Here is a 17,775-nt window from a genome sequence, read left to right as displayed (position 1 = left end):
AAGGCTCTAAACTTCCACCATTTAAGAAAATAAAGTCTGTTTTATTTATCATTAATCTGTTGGAGATTAATCTTTGGGAGATTAAGGATGAATTAATCTTTCAAAGTCCCTAGTGGGAGAAAGGTAAACGGTAAAATCTGGCAAATCCAATGAGTTTTAAATTTATATAGCCACTCATCATAAGTTCCCATCTTGCATTCCTAGCTAATAAAGAGGGAACATGCTAATTGACTGTCACACCCTCACAAAGATGGTGGTGCCCACAGCCAATAAGGAGGGAATATGTTAATTGACTCCCACGCCCTCAAAGATGGCTGTGCCCATAGCCACAAGATGGTGGCACCCAGTCCCCTCAGCCCATCTGGGACAGCAGGCTTGTGGCATGGCCAGGCCCACCCCCAGGCGAGTCCGGCCGTTCCGCATGCCTGCCTCCAGAGGCCCCAAGTTCCCTCAGCCCCCTGGTCGCCCAGGGCAGGTCTGAGGCGCAGACAAGCCTCGGATGGCAGCTGCCCAGCTGATGCCCGACACCCAGGCAAGCCTCGGTTGGTGGCTACCCAGTTGCCCAGGGCCGCCTGACGCTCAGGTAACCAGGGCCGGCAGAGGATTGTGCTGCCAGCAGTGGCAGCAGCAGAGGTGTGATGGGGGCATCGCCTTCCTCTGACCGCCGGGTCACCTCCCACCCCTGAGGGCTCCCGGACTGTGAGAGGGGGCAGGCCGGGCTGAGGAACAACCCCTCCAGTGCATGAGTGCACTGGGCCTCTAGGACGGATTATAAAACACTATCATCATCCCTGTCTAAAACATAAATACTTACAAACTTGTCCCCATATTCCAGTGGTCGGCAAACTCATTAGTCAACAGAGCAGCAAACCGCGGCTCGCGAGCCGCAGTTTGCCAACCACTGCCATATTCCATCTGCCTTCCCCTGTATGTTCCATTGTAACACACTCATCTGGTCCTAATTCGTTGACTGCTCTTACCAGTCCTATGAGTCCCTACTCTTCAATCCAACCCTTTAATGCTGCCATTGTACTGGACTCCTCCCTCACACTCTGCTAGACTCACATCACATTTTTCATTGGATGCTATCTTCCACACCCATATGCTTCCATCACCATTCTTATATTGATGGCTTCCAAATACTGCTACCTAGCTTAGTTTCTCCCCTGAATTCCAGACTACTTATCAGTCCTTAAATGTATTTTCAACTTCTTAATGAACATTTTTCAAGATAAACAAAAAATACAGTATTTTCAAGGCCAATATTATCTTCCCCCTACATATTTTGTTTTGTTTTGAATACCACTATTCTTTCTAAAAAAAACAGCTCAAATGACACGGACCCTTAAACCTTCTTCACTGGCTTCATTATAAAGGACATACTCATTAACTTAATATCTAAGAACTCTCCAGCATATGGCCCCAGACTACCTATTTCCCATTATGCAATAAATATCTAATAGCATGCCTATGATGCGTCCCTCAGAGTAGTAGGTGCTAGAAATATAGAGTTGAACAGAATATGGTCATTGCTTTTAGTGAGTATAGTGTCTGGTGACAAAGTAAAAGCAAACAAGCCAAACCTATACAAATTACCAGCAATAAAGACAGACAGACAGACAAACAGTGAATAATTCCTGGAGGAAGGATGTTGGACCCCAGGTTTGAAGAACTTGAGTAGTTAGCTGAGAAGTGCAGCTAACATTTCAAATAGAGGAACTAGCGTTGGATGACAAGCAATCCCTTATAAGGGGCACAAAAAGTTGTGAGAACAAACTGCAGAAGGTGAAGCTAGCAATGTACACAGAAATGGAATTGTTGAAAGCATTTTTACAATAAGTCAAAAAGTGTTTTCTTTTTCCTAAAACAACATGGAGAGCTAGTAAAGTATCCATAATAATAAAAGCATAATATGCTAATTAGACTGGTTGTCCTTCCGGACGAAGCTGGGGCTGTGAGGGAAGCCCAGGTCAGGGGTGCCAGAGGGAAGCCAGTGCCGGCAGCCGGGGTGGGAAGGCCTACTCTTGCGTGTATTTTGTGCATTGGGCCTCTAGTTTATAATAAGAAAATAACAATCAAATTTGCACTTTGAAAAACCCAACCAGCAGCAAGTTTGGAAGATGGACTGAAAGAGAAACAGTAGAGGCAAGAAAATGAGTTTAGGGGCTACGACAGTTATCCAAGTCAACTAAAGGCCTGCGTGAATAAAGGTAGAAATAGGATAATGAAAAGGACATGAAGCAAAATATTTTTACAGAATTTAAAAAAGTGTCTGACTGAATGAAGAAAATGCATGAGGGAACATGTAGAAGATGACCATGGTGTTCTGCTGCATGACAAGCTGCAAAGTGTTATAATTTGATGGGAAAGATGAGGATTTAAAATGCAGGGTGAAAAGGCATTTTTAGGCACAAGAAAGATTAATTTGGTTTAGAGAAAGTTCAGCTTGAGTGTCCTATAATAAAGTCAAGCCTTACCCGGTTTTGCTCAATGGTTAGAACATCACCCTCGGACTGAAAGGTTGTGAGTTTGATTCTGGTCAAGGGCACATACCTCGGCTGGTCAGGCCAAGTGCGGGAGGCAACCAATCCATGTGTCTCTCTCACATGAATGTTTATTTCTCTGTGTCTCTCCCCCTCCCTTCTACTCACTCTGAAATCAATGGGGAAAAATACCCTCAGGTGAGGACTAACAACAAAAAGAAATTTAAATTTTATGCATGGCTCCTTGTTATCCCACCTTGTTGCCTCATAGGTATCCATTAGGACTCACATTGGCTACCACTTCCTTGGGTAAGTCTTCCCTCCTCACCCAAGATTAGGTGAGGAATGCTTCCTATAGGCTTACACACCACATAGGGTTTTCTACCCTAATAATTATCACGATGTAATATAAAAATATCAAAACGTAGTATCACACACCTCAACAACACTAATCTAGAAGTTCATTAGTAGTGAAAAATCTTTTTTATTTTACTCATCACCTTTCCAAAGTTTAATTCATAATTAAACTCAATATATCTTTGTTGAATGAACTAAGGAGCTAATTCCTGTCCAATCTTCCTTTACATGTTAAATAAATAAGTCACTATCTGTCAAATAATAAAGCCCCCCAATCTCCCAGCATCAAAAACTTTGAGAAGTCATTTTCTCTATTCTTCTTTTGATAACTGCTCAGTTAATGTTTACTGTTACATAACAAAAAATAAAAAAATTAAATTCTCATGAGAGTAAGAATGAAAAAGTCTTTTTCACAATATAAATATGCACACTATCATATTTCATAGGCCTTAGAATGAGATTCAAAAGAATAAAGAATTGTGCAGGGGAACAAAGATAAAACTAACAAAACAATTAGTCATAATTAGTACACATTAACAGAATTTAATAAATTAACTGGGCCATATTGAAAGTATCCTTATTATTACCAAAGAGAAAAATATCTAGATCCTCCCTTAGAAGAGGATCAGACAAAATATAAACTTTGCTTTAACATTTTTATAATATCTATAGTCAAATTACAGTAGCCTAGGGGATAAAATGAGTCTACATTAAAGACGTACTTTATAAAAACTGATACGATAGCCATCCAAAAAGAGTTACCAGAGCAATATTACGCTTACAATATTACACGCAAAAAATGTCAAGAAACACAGTTAAGGTTGAGGCTCTGTTTAATTTCATTCCCTAGGGTAAATGTATTAGTGCATCTGTACAAGAAGGTTGATAATTCAATATTCTCTGTGTACTTTCTGACATTTCTGGTCTTCATTTTTCAAATTTATGCACCAAATAAAGAATGTGTCTAGCAACTAGGATAGCTTCCTGCCTAAAGCTAAGTATTTACATGTATCCTTATAAAGCTATCAGAAAGAAGTTCTTGCTGATATATACAAAATGGTATGGCAGTAGAAATCTTTTATGGAGCAAACAATATTTTCTGAATATACCTAAAACACATAACTTTTGACTAAAAGGAGACAACTAACCTTGAACAAGGTCTTTCTTCTACTTACATTTAAAGCTTATAATTTTAAAGCAATGTATTGAGGAAGTTATCATACTTAACACCACTCATATATACCTAAAAATTATTATAAAAGCAAATTTATACTATCTGGGATACATCCAAATTAATAGTAGGAAACTGAAAGTTTCCTACTATTTTTCCCATGAAAAGTAAAAATTCTAATTGAGCTTAGAATATAAAGTTGACGGGGTGAGGCGTCATTTGGTAACACAGACATCTATCTGTCAACTATAACACTTAATTTAAATGATCCATATTTAAATGACCTCCATTGTGAATATCTTATTCACAGCTGTAATCCTAGCCTGTAACCAAAAGTCTGAGATATAATACCCTCTCAGTAAATGTTTGGTGAGCCTTAGAACAGCTTAGGAAATTTACAAAGTTTTTCGTAAGTTACTCTTATGAAACAGTGCCTACCATTTGCAGTTACCTTTTATCTTACAAGTTTATAAAAATGTGCAGTTTTTTTTCAATATTTATTTAGGACCAAATACAACAAAAATGTAGATTGTGCGGCATGGTGCCTAACACATAGTAAATGTTCATGTTCATAAAGTTGGTTTTAGTATAATTATTATTATTTCTTCGATGTAAGGAACCAGTCCTACGAATTCAAATCAGAGTGAATACCTAAAATGTGAAGACAACAACAACTCCTCCCCCGCCCACAAAAAAGAGAGAAAGTGTAATGGGTACTTTCTAAGCAGAGATAAAAACACAAAACACCATCTTAAAGAAAAGTGAGGAATGGATGGCTAGATAATTAGTGATACTACTAGGCTGAAATAAATGAAATTGACAATATTTGATATATTTAACCTATGAAAATGATAATTTTATATGCTTCAACCTGATCTAAAATTAAGTAGCTTTAATCAGAACAGCAAGCAGCCCTAGCTGGTTTTGCTCAGTGGCTAGAGTGGCAGCCTATGGTCTGAAGGGTCCCGGGTTTGATTTCAGTCAAGGGCACATGCCCAGGTTGCGGGCTCAGGGCTCAATAGGGGGTGTACAGGAGGCAGCCGATCAATGTTTCTCTCTCATTGATGTTTCTCTCTCTTTCTCCCTCTCCTTTACTCTCTGAAATCAATAAAAATGTATTTTTTAAAAGAATACATTAGTTAACACTCAAATTTTATTTAAAAAAAATAGCAAGTAAAGTTAAACTTTCTTTTAAAATTTTCAGATATAATTTCAATCCTAAGTGCTGAAATTATATGATTTCTTGAGAAATACATCAAAACTTAAAATTCTGACTACATTCATTTTGTTCAAGCCTTCATTCAGTCATTCAAAAATATTTTTTTTAGTTCTTAGGCCAGGAATCATTCTAGGTGCTGAATAGTGAATAAAGCAAACAAAAAAATCCCTCTTCAAATTTACTCTTGAGAGATAAAGAGACAATACATTCATATACACACATATAAATACATAATAAACTATGTACCCTGTAAGCTAATAAATACAACAAAAGAGAAACAATAAAAGCAGCTTGGGAGGGTCAGGGATGGGTGTGGGATAAATATAATTGTTTAGAAATCCTCTTTGGAGGATGGCATTTGTACAAATACCTAAAGGAGGTAAAGAAGAAAGTGGTAGTCCAGCCGGCGTGGCTCAATGTTTGAGTGTCAACCTATGAACCAGGAGGTCACGGTTCAATTCCGGGTCAGGGCATTTGCCTGGGTTGCGGGCTCAGTCCCCAGTAGGGGGTATGCAGAAGGCAGCCATTCAATGATTCTCTCTCATCATTGATGTTTCTATCTCTCTCTCCCTCTCCCTTCCTCTCTGAAATCAATAATATATATATTTATATATATTTTATATATTTTTTTTTAAAAAGAAGAAGAAGAAAGTGGCAACAACAAGCAAAGACTCTAAGGCAGAGCATACCTGCAGCGGTTCCCCAAATAATAAAAGTCACTTACTTTCTTGTAAAATTCTGATGCTTTCTCTTCAGACTCTTCTACTTTCACTTGATCTATGCAAATATCTAAAATTCCAAAGATAAGAAATTTTAAATTGCAGTGCTTCTCAAATTCATTATGACTTTAAAAGTTTAGAAAGACATAAAAAGGCATCAGAAAGATTTAGAACAGTGCCAGTAATGAAATAAGCAAAGTAGAGAAACAATGTTGGAATGAAGAAGAATTTTCTAAGCATAAAAGCAAGGCCATATAACATAAAGAGAAAGACAAACCCTACCACAATTTTAAACTATTAGGCAAAAGGAGGAGGAAGTTCAACTGTAACATACAATACTAAAAGGTTTCTATCATCAGTCCATAAATATTTTGAAGGAAAAAGAGATGATATCCAACACAAGATAGGAAAATGGGCCATAGTAATGAACAGAAAGTTAAGAATAACAAAACCAAAAATTGCTAAAACAAACGAATATTTTATTTTCCCTAATGATATAAAAATATAAAATTTTTAATAAGAAATAGCAAAGATTAAATAATCCATAATGCCAAACTTGGAGGTGGCACAGAGAAACCAAATTGTCAACATAATAAAAGTATAAATAAGAAACTTCACAGTATAAGCAATTCTATTTCTAGAATTTTGTCTTTAAGAAGGAATAGTGATTAAAATAGTTAACATTAGGCTCTGACTGCTGTGGCTCAGTTGAATGAAGCGCCCTCCCGTGCACCCACAGGTTATTGGTTCAATTTCTCTTCAGGGCACATGCTCAGGTTGTGGGTTCAATCCCTAGTGGGGGCACATACAGGAGGCAACTGATGGATCAATTGATCTGTCTCTCATGTCTTGATTTCTCTACATATCTATCTTTCTCAGATCACCAAAACATCTTCATGTTTTCCAAAAAATATGTATATATAGGGTGTCCCAAAAAATTGTATGCACACTTTAACAGCTGATAACTAACATTGCCTTTATAATTATTCAAAGTGTGTGCATGGATTTCCCATAATGTATTTTATCCCTTTTATTTTTTAATGAAAATAATACATGAACATGGCTTTCAAAAACATTACAGAGGAGCTTCTAATGGAAAGTAATAGTGAACCAATTCAACTGCAATGAAAAGTGAACCCCACTCCCTAAATGGGACCTTTTAGCCCTTTCTGTTTTAGATTATTCTGGTGGTTAGTTTCTAACTCTAAATAAAATGTTTATACTATTATTTCTTAACATATCTATTTAAGACATTATAGATAACTTCCTGCTATAAAAGAAGGAAACTATTATCCCTATCTAATCCCAATATTGGTAATTTTACTTTCTAAATTGCTTGGCTCATTAGTACTAAATAAAAACTTAAACTTCTGATTCCTGTTACACAGTGTCTCTTAATTTTCACTATAATACATGAAGTTACCTGTGCCCCATACTTTCCAATATCTGTCTCCCAAACTGTCCAACCTTGTATCTTCTCTCATCTGTTCATATCCACACCATCTGTATTTGTGACATTCAGTGCCTATAAACTTATTCTAAACATTTAATATCAATAAATAAAATAATTTCATTATAACTATATAAGTATGTTTCACTTATATAGCCAAACTGTGTTCAAATATATATTTCCTTTGTATGTCCTATATTCAGCAAGTGCTAAATGTCAAAAACACTCATTAACTCAAGAAAAAAAAAAAAAAAAACGCTCCTCATGTCCAGGAATAAATTTTCTTTTCAGATACTATCTGAAAATCATTCCACATTTTGAAATTTTACTTGAAAGCTTGAATTGTATCATTGGTAACAAATGTTATCACTCATTTTCCTTAAAGTATAGACACACTTCATTTCATTTTTAAGAAAGTGTGTGCTGCTCTAGACCATTTGGCTCAGTGGATAGAGCGGCGGCCCACAGACTGAAGGGTCCCAGATTCGATTACAGACAACACAGTGAAAACAGACAAATAATGTCTTAATATTATTATGAAAATAGATTTAACTATTAGAACCCCTAGAAAGGATATCAAGGGCCTCAGTAGTCTACAGGCCCCACTATGAGAACAAAGAGCAGTGGTTCTCAACCTTTCTAATGCCGCAACCCTTTAATACAGTTCCTCATGTTGTGGTGACCCCCAACCATAAAATTATTTTCGTTGCTACTTCATAACTGTAATTTTGCTACTGTTAATGAATCGTAATATAAATATCTGTGTTTTCCGATGGTCTTAGGCTCTACAGCAGCGGTTCTCAACCTGTGGGTCAGAACCTAAGACCATCGGAAAACACAGATATTTACATTATGATTCATAACAGTAGCAAAATTACAGTTATGAAGTAGCAACGAAAATAATTTTATGGTTGGGGATCACCACAACATGAGGAACTGTATTAAAGGGTCTCGGCATTAGAAAGGTTGAGAACCACTCTGCTCTAGAGCTAATCCAGGGGGTTAAGAGACAATAAGATATTTTCATTTAAATAATAGAGGGATACTCACCAACAAATTGACTTAAATCTAAATCTAGTCTTTTTCGGTATGTGAAGTCTGGATCCATCCCATCTCTATGTAATACAATCTGAGATACACACTCATCAATTAATTTGAAGTACTGTTGCCTAAATCAAGAAAAAGAGTGTATATTGAATTCATTAGTGTAATTTTACAGTAAAAAATATTTTGGTAAGTTTGATTTCAAGTTTAATCATTTACTTTGTATAGTTTCAATAGATGACATAACAGATTTAACACAGAAGTGTCAGTAAATACAATTACCCTATCACTTTCCTCCTAATGATTTTGAGACACTGTATTTTTATTATGTTTTTGCAAATATAGTGTGCTTTAAAGATGATTTTCTTATGTAAGTCAGAATCTTGACTTAGTAGGCAGTAAAAGAGAGACTATTAAGATAACCTGAGATATGTGCTCAAAAGAAGTCCTCAATAAAGATCATCAACCAACCACTTTACCAAACTGAAATAGCTACCATTGGTTTGTTTTATTAACATAAATAAAACAAAACAAATTTCTAAAATTTTCTCGAAAGTTCTTCAAACCATACATTTTAGAATGTATATGGAACCAAATTAAAAAGTGATATTATAAATGATATACAATATCAAATAAATAATTCTTACTCAAAAAAAGCTAGAAAAATTTAGTATTAACAATTTTGTCCAAAAAATTAACTAAAATGCCCCAAAAGGTTCATGTTTTATTACAGTTCAGTCCACTTAATGTGTGTAATAAGCTAAAGAACATCCCTTCAAACTCAAGCCAACACATGTGAAAGAAACAGCTAGAATATTTTATATAAACAAAACAAACTAAAGTGATAGACAGGGTGGCAATATTCTAATAAGGTACAGTCAGTCCTCCATCCCCAGCTACTCTCCAGCCCCATAACTAATTTCTTCCCTCAATGACTTTTTGCATACATTTCCTCTCCAAACTTTCCTTACCATCTATATGATGGCCTCTCTAGCCACTCAGGATTTCCTTCCCTATAAATTGCCCTTAACCAACTTAACCCTACACATAATAAACCATCCATTACATGCCATAAATTTTTTTAAAAATTAAGTACTTGAGTTATGGCTAGGAAAGAATTCAGAGCCAAGACTCTAACTACAAGGGAACATTTATTTGGTAAAATCACAGAGGTAAAGGAAGGGCCCTTAGAGCTTGGGAGGGAGGAAGGTAATGGTAACATGCCTGGCGGTGGGAGAAGGCCCAGGTGTACTATGTGAGGGAGAGTACCAGCAATAAGATTTTCTACAGCTTAACATTAGCAAAAAGACTATTGCTCATTAATTGTGAAAATAAAAATGTACAAGACACTATTTCTGGACACAAATCAAGCAAGAAGGTATTATCAACAGCTTTCAAAAAATAATCTCTCACTCTCTAATATTTTAGCCATAATCACATTTACACTTAAGGTACATAAATTGCACACATATTTGTATCTATCACATTTGAAGATTTAGATGATTCACTTCCATTCCTTTTTACTCATTCAATGCTATCCTAATGCTGTTTCAATAATAAAAATATTTTAATTAACACCACGAGCTACTTATGTCATTGAAAGAAAAATCATTTCAGTAACTATTTTCCCTCCTCCACATGCCCAACCATGAGCTCGTTTATGATACAGCTGAAATTTTGGGCAAAAACTCTTTCAGCAAGGCAATTCTAGCAGAGAATAATGTACATCTGATTTCCAGAAATGTAACTGAGAAAATAATCTCTATAAGTGATATCAGTAAGTTAGTGTATGTCAGAGGAATATGTGAAAATCTTAATTAAGAAACTAACACAATTGTCATTATATACTGATAAAAAGCCCTATTAGAAGATATTTTAAAATCATATTCACTTTCTCTGTAATATTTTTACAGAATATCAGAAATTATCTCCTATGCACACTCAACTAGCATAGTATTCTGCACATGGTAAGCCACTAATTTTTGTTGCAGAACTGAATTTGATCTCCTCTCCACCTTCCAATTATCTTACTGAATTTGATTTTTCTTGGTTGTCAAGGGCTTCCTTGGTATACCGTCTCCAATCAAGATCCCTTACAATAAAATTTCCTTATGTTCTAAATGTGAAAGTGAAGAAATATTCTAATTTTCTTATCTACTAACTAGTGTTCCAGTGCACGAATTTGTGCACACTGAAAGAAAATTAATTAGAATATTTTAATATTGCAATTTGCCCTTTCTCTATAATAAAAGTGTCAACTAAATTCATGATTGACAATGACAGATCAAAACAAACACTTATGATTGGCGCCAGTGAGAGCTTTATATGTACCAAAAATGTGCGAGCCAACTTCCCCTTTTATATATATAGAATAAACTTGCTTAATTAGACCTGCTTTCTGATTTAGCTAAACTTTTTCCAGCCCAGTGAAGCACCCCAACTTCTCTTTCAGGCAATTGTCAGCAACACAGCAGTAAATATTAACACAAAGCAGATTATTATTGTAGATCACACAGGGAGAAAAAAGGATAAAATATTTAACTGTAGCAGTGTTTGACTATATTCTGCACAGTGAGAAAAGCTGAAGTCATTTTCAAGGTCCACCATTTCTTACTTCTTTTCAGTTGGGTCAAATTTCTAAACTTTCTAAACCTCCATTTTCTGGCTAATGAAAATAAAATAGGATTCCACCGAGTCTCCTATCTACCTACTCCAGGACTTCTGTGAAGATCAAATGAGATAAGGCACGTTGAAAATGCTTCACAGACATCCGGTTAAACTGTAAAATGTTTGCACCTGGCTACAAAGCAAGTCAGATTCCTGGGCTGAAGAAACTCCAAGGAGGCTAGTTGCTAGGTAGAGGAAACCAGGCGTTGCTAAGTGATGTCATTACCTGGCACCCACACCGACCATTTCCGGGCTGGGCTGGGCTAGGCTGTGGGTCTCATTTTGCGCCATGGGGTCTTGGCAGCATTGGCTGCAGTTTGGTAGGGTTTCGCTCTGGGGTGGTGGCGGGGCCTGTGTCCCATTTGGGGGAAGCCGAGTGTTGGTTTGTCAGTGCCAAGTCCATGGTGCTGTTTATTTTTAAATGACCAGTGCGTGCCATGGAAGCTCCTGAGTTGAGTGTCTGCCCACTGGTGGTCAGTGTGCATCACAGCTACCAGTTGGATGGACACTTAGCCTTTTATATATATAGATTCTTTTAAATGAGATTACTTTGCATTCTGAAATCCATTTATTCAGCACCTAATCTATTTATTAAAAAACTAAATGAACTGTTTATTTCAATTAAACTATTTCATAAAAATAGTTTATAATGTTCAATAAACAAAATATGTTCAGATAATGGAAGACTTCTGAAAGGTAAAATCTAAGTCCATCTAAGATAGTGATACCAAAAAGAGATAAGACCAACAAGATTCATAGAATTATACACCAAAAAGAGTCAATTTGACTGTATGTAAATAAAAAAATGAATGTATGACAAAAATCCTATGTGAATGGACATAATTCTAACTTAATCTTGTTATAAATGCATAACCTCTTTATAAGAATGAAAATAATACACCCAGAGGACAGGGCCTAAATGAGAATTTCTAGCAAATCCTTCAAGACTCACAGTATTTGAGAATGCAATTTCAGCAAAGCTATAATTGGTGGCAACATAAATGGTTTTATATTCAAAGGTCTCAACTTCCCTCATAAAATAGTAATAAAAGCAAAAAGAGGATATTGAGAATGTTTATTGTGCATATACCAGGTGCCAGGTATTTGGCTAGGAGTTTTACCCATGTTACTGTATTTCATTTTCATAGCACCCCAGGCAAATTAGGTGCTAATGTCCACATATAGTTACATATAAGTAAGGTATAAACTGGATAAACAATGTGTTAATAAGGTCAAGATGGTTAGGACAAATGATTAAAAGTCATTTGTCTTGCTTTTCTAATACATGAGCAATATTAAGCAAACCTATAGTATTAAGGCACTGTCTACCTACTTAATAAAAGCAAAATTTAAGTGCTCTTCATGTAACTTATAAAAAGAAACTCATCAACATTTCTGCCGCCTAAACACTAACCAGAAAATATTATCCATCACATGATAAAGTAGTAATTTGTTGCTAGTTTGCATTTTTATTCAGATGAAAAGCTATAAACAAGACTCCACTGGAGCTTAAAAAAATAATAGTAGTGCCAAAACCGGTTTGGCTCAGTGGATAGAGCGTCAGCCTGCGGACTGAAAGGTCCCAGGTTCGATTCCGGTCAAGGGCATGTAACTTGGTTGCGGGCACATCCCCAGTGGGAGGTGTGCAGGAGGCAGCTGGTCGATGTTTCTCTCTCATCGATGTTTCTGACTATCTATCACTCTTCCTTCCTCTCTGTAAAAAATCAATAAAATATATTTAAAAATAAAAAAATAAAAATAAAATAATAGTAGTATCACTTTACCATTATCTATCTAAATATGTTCCCAGAGGAAACATCAAATTCTATGAATGAGTATTATGATAAAAAAAAAACCTTAAAATTATTTGCTTGCCCAAACCAAACATCGGGTGACTTTCACAATTAATAGAATTTTATCAGTAAAATAAAACATCAGAATATAGCTTCCTCTTACCTTATAAAACAATCATTGCGAATGAGTAAAAGATGCTGAAGAATAGAAATAAAATATTTCTCTGCTCTAGTTTCCTTAACTGTGCTCCACACCATGTTGTAAACATCATATGCTTCAGTAAATTGATTAAGGAATATGTGGATTTATTTATCCTTTACACTGAACTGAAATAATATGACAGAGTCTGCTCTGTAAGACTTCTAAAGATTATTGTGTATCTCACCCTAAAATAGGCATCATGCATATCAACATGTAATCAAACACGGTTAGTTAGAACTGAGAGTAGAGGGAATTGTGTGTAAATGACAACCCAACACTTCTTGGCTTCTCCTCTACAATTCAACCAATCTCCCTCTCTAGAGCCAAGATGCTGCTGGAAGTTAGTACAATAGGCAGCTGGCTGTGATTACAGTATTGGGTATGGGAGAAGCCTCAGTGAAGGATAGGAACTTGGCAGATCTCTGAGACAACAAAACATGTGCAGACCCACAGAGTTCACAAGGGCCCATATGAGTATGTACCCAGGATGTAGGGCAAGAGCTAACCAGCAGGCTATGATCCCCTAATTCCTACTGCTGGAAGCATCAGAGGAGGGGCGGTACCAAACATAAAAAGAAGAGCCAAACAGATTACACACAAAAACATAATACACTAGTCCAGGGGTCCTCAAACTTTTTACACAGGGGGCCAGTTCACTGTCCCTCAGACCGTTGGAGGGCCGGACTATAGTTTAAAAAAAAAACTATGAACAAATTGTATGCGCACTGCGGGCCCGGGACGAGTCAGCTGCTAAGCAGGACAGGCGGGCCGGATAAATGTCCTCGGCGGGCCACATGTGGCCCGCGGGCCGTAGTTTGAGGACCACTGCTAGTCTAACAGAAGTCACTTGTATATTATAACATCCATTTACTTATGTGTGTACTTATAAATTTATTATATTTAAGTAAAATACAATAAAAGTTTATATAATTATCCTCATTCACAAAAGCTTGAATTTATATTGTTTATTTAGAAGTTTACTATTCCATGGGATAAAGGTTGGTTTGTTAGGGTTTAGCAGTAACTTTACATATCTGAGTAGATTTTAAAACAAAAGGATATTCAAATTCAGCTTTAATATCTTGCAGACGATGAGAGAATTCAATCAAGTCTTCTTCCTTATGCTCATCAAAAACTTTAAGTTGGATATCCAGGCCATCATTCTTAATGCATATTAAATTCTAGAGATATCAAATAGAAACTATGATAAACTTTTAATCCATAATGCAAAAAATTAAATAAAAACATAAACAATAACCCAACCACTCAATTTGATTTATAACATTCAAACATTTAAAGTGTTACTCAAAAATCTTATCATCTAGCTTTAAAAAATAAATTATAATATTCAAGCCTTTTTTCCCCACAGATAAATTATTCTTGAAGGTAATTTACCTACATTTCCCCCTACTCAAGTACTCCTCTAATTTAAATATTAATAAGGAGACTGCAGAGCACTTACTGGCAATATCTCTTTCAATCCACAACGCATAAATTCATTTCTGATGTGAAGCCGGAAGTCCAGATCATCAGGAGATGTAATAAGGGCATTGATGAGCTGCATACATGCTACCTGCAATATATTACACAGCCATAGTTAGACTTGTATTCCAACATTTAAAAAAAGAGTAACAGAACCAAAACATCAAGGTTTTGTTCCAAATATTATCAAATATGTTCTTTTGCAGGAGAATCTATTAAAGCAATAATGCTTATGTAAAATACTTTAGTCAATTATCCTCCTATATAATAAAAGGCTAATATGCAAATCGACCAAATGGTGGAACGACCAGTCTCTATGACGTGCACTGACCACCAAGGGGCAGACGCTCAACGCAGGAGCCAGGCACACGGCTGGTGAGCGCAGTGGCGGTGTTGGGAGCCTCTCCCGCCTGCGCGGCAGCACTAAGGATATCAGCACTAAAGATGTTCCAGGGGAGAGGGCCAAAGCCATCAGTCGGATGTCCCCTAAGGGCTCCCAGACTGCAAGAGGGCGCAGGATAGAACTGTACACCAGAAAGAGTACGAATTTCATGTACCAGGCCTCTAGTAAATTATATAAGAATTATAGTTTCAGTGGAGTTTCTTGTTTTTCAGGTAGTAAGAGGTCCTTGTGGGAGAGCAGAGGTGGGGAAACATTAGGCATTGGCACTATTCCACAGAAAACTTTACCCAAAGTTAATGTCTTGTCCAAAAATGTCACTTCATGCACATATAACGCAAACTGAACACATCCTAGTTGAAAAACTATAAATCTCAAATAAATGGCTAACACATAAAATAGGATAATAAGATAATTTTCCATCATCAAGAGAGATCCTAAGTCCCAAAGACTTCAAAGCCAGCAAGTGTCCTGATTCTGGTTGAGGGGGTTGTTACAATCAAAAATATATTAGGAACACCACACAATTAATTACTAAAAGTTAATCAATAGTTCTTCCCCTTTGGCAAAAATTCAAAATTACTGTTACAACAAAAGCATAAAGAAATAATATAACTAACATTATTTATCCTTTAGTATATACTTAAACGATAAAAAATAAAATTTCACTTCATGTTTAACACTCCAACTTTCAACCTCTCCATTTTTTTAAAACCTGGCCTGAACTATATGGTTCATCATCTAAAATCCATATAATGGAAGCAAGAGAGATTGTCTCTAGAGAAGCAAAAGTATGCTTTGCAGTTATTTTTCCTTAGTCTACATTCTACCAAAGTCTAGCAAAAATGACAGGCCTACTGATCGATGTTTAACCTCATGCTGTTCCCTAAATTGTCCTTTCTCTATCCCTTAAGGCAAGGTTTATGTGAATTTAAAATGCCATTTTTGGATTAAGACACCAATGGGGGGTCTCAGTCGCTGCTGGCTGAAATATACAGTAATTGTCGTATTTTATATCTAACTGTTAAAATCTGACCAGTATCCTTCTACTGTCAAAACTTAAGCCTGTTTAATGTAGGGGTGGAAAAATGTGCCAGAAGAGAGCAAAAAGGAAAACATTTTTTTAAAAAAAGAAAAAACTTTAACGGGAGTCAATCATTCCAGTAGATGGTCACCAAACTGTAACCAGTTCATGTCAAAAGGTCAACTTTAAAATGCTTTCTTTCCACTACTTTGGCAGTCATTACCTGGTACCCACAATGTTTTTCTTGGCAATACTATATAAATTTAAAAGATCACAAAAAGCATATAAATAATATTTCTGTACATTCAGAGAAATTAAATCAGTGTTAGTCACAAGTTTCTGGAAAAGATGAAAATTATTGGCCACTCAAACAAAGCCACAAAAATAGGAACAAAAAATAGCAGCAAATATCATCTAAATGGAAATTAGATATGTGTAGAGAAATAATAGCATGAAATTTAGGAGAAAGAAAAGGTAATAGAAAGTACTTCTAGGAAACATTCTAAAAGGCAATTCACCATAAAAGGAAAAATAGAAAATTGATTTAAGTTGAAATGATGAATTCAGTTCTATAAAATTCCCCTTTCCCAATTCAAAAAATTTGCCATGATGACCTAAAACCACTTTGATTAATTATATTATTTACTAGAGGCCCGGTGCACAAAATTTGTGCACAGGGGTGGGAGGGGTTGTCCCTCAGCCCAGCCTGCACCCTCTCCAATCTGGGACCCCTTGAGGGATGTCCAACCGCCCATTTTGGCTCGATCCCGGCGGCAGTCGGACATCCCTCTCACAATCCAGAACTGCTGGCTCCCAACCACTCCCCTGCCAGCCTGATCGACGCCTAACTGCTCCCTGGCCGGCCCGATTGCCCCTAACTGGCCTCCCCTGCCAGCCTGGTCACCCCTAACTGGCCTCCCCTGCCAGTCTGGTCGCCCCTAACTGTCCTCCCCTGCAGGCCTGGTGTCCCCCAACGGCCATCCCTGCTGGCCTGGTCTCCCCGAACTGCCCTCCTCTGCTGGCCCGGTCACCCCTAACTGCCCTCCCTGCTGGCCTGATCGCTCACAACTGCCCTCCTCTGCAGACCTGGTCTCCCACAACTGCCCTCCTCTGCCAGCCCGATCACCCCTAACTGCCCGCACTGCTGGCCTAATCGCCCACAACTGCCCTCCCCTGCAGGCCTGGTCCCCCCCAATTGCCCTTCCCTGCAGGCCTGGGTTCCCCCGAACTGTCATCCCTTGCAGGCTTGGTCCCCTCCCCAACTGCCCTCCTCTGCTGGCCTGGTCAACCCTAACTGCCCACAACTGCCCTCCCCTGCAGGCCATCTTGTGGTGGCCATCTTGTGTCCACATTGGGGGAGCCATCTTTGACCACATCGGGGAGGCCATCTTGTGTCTTGGAGTGATGGTCAATTTGCATATTACTCTTTTATTATATAGGATAAGAATTATGCAAACATGTCTATAAATATATAAACAAAATATACTATTTCCTTACAGATATAAGAAATTCTATAATCAAGCTAAAGACCAAGAAGTTCCTTCTTTATTTTTTCTTTTTCTTTTCTTTATTAATTAAGGTATTACATATGTGCCCTTATCCCTCGATTGCCCCCCAACCCCATGCTCATGCCATTGTCCCCTTGGTGTCTGTGTCCATGGGTTAGGCTTATATTCATACATACAAGTCCTTTGGTTGATCTCTCCTCCTTAACCCCACCCTCCCCTACCTTCCTTCCTAGGCTTGATGGTCTGATCGATGTTT

The 17,775-nt window shown here is 37.1% G+C and overlaps 1 protein-coding gene across 4 annotated transcripts in view; it reads right to left on the bottom strand.

The window, feature by feature from the left end:
- DIAPH3 (diaphanous related formin 3) overlaps positions 1-17,775 on the bottom strand; it is a gene marked incomplete at its 5' end in the record, with an annotated part of 566,313 nt that overhangs the window by 352,339 nt on the left and 196,199 nt on the right. For all 4 annotated transcript variants that reach the window (XM_080660806.1, XM_080660807.1, XM_080660808.1 and 1 more), the window contains 5 exons: positions 5,955-6,019; positions 8,450-8,568; positions 13,067-13,178; positions 14,136-14,286; positions 14,568-14,678. In XM_080660806.1, the coding sequence (XP_080516932.1) occupies positions 5,955-6,019; positions 8,450-8,568; positions 13,067-13,178; positions 14,136-14,286; positions 14,568-14,678 (558 nt within the window). The remainder of the gene's footprint in view (positions 1-5,954; positions 6,020-8,449; positions 8,569-13,066; positions 13,179-14,135; positions 14,287-14,567; positions 14,679-17,775) is intronic.

Source organism: Plecotus auritus (genome assembly GCF_963455305.1).
Source record: "Plecotus auritus genome assembly, chromosome: 3".
Classification (NCBI taxonomy): Eukaryota; Metazoa; Chordata; class Mammalia; order Chiroptera; family Vespertilionidae; genus Plecotus; species Plecotus auritus.
The sequence above is the reverse complement of the archived record's forward strand: the minus strand, read 5'-3'. Positions and strand labels throughout refer to the sequence as shown.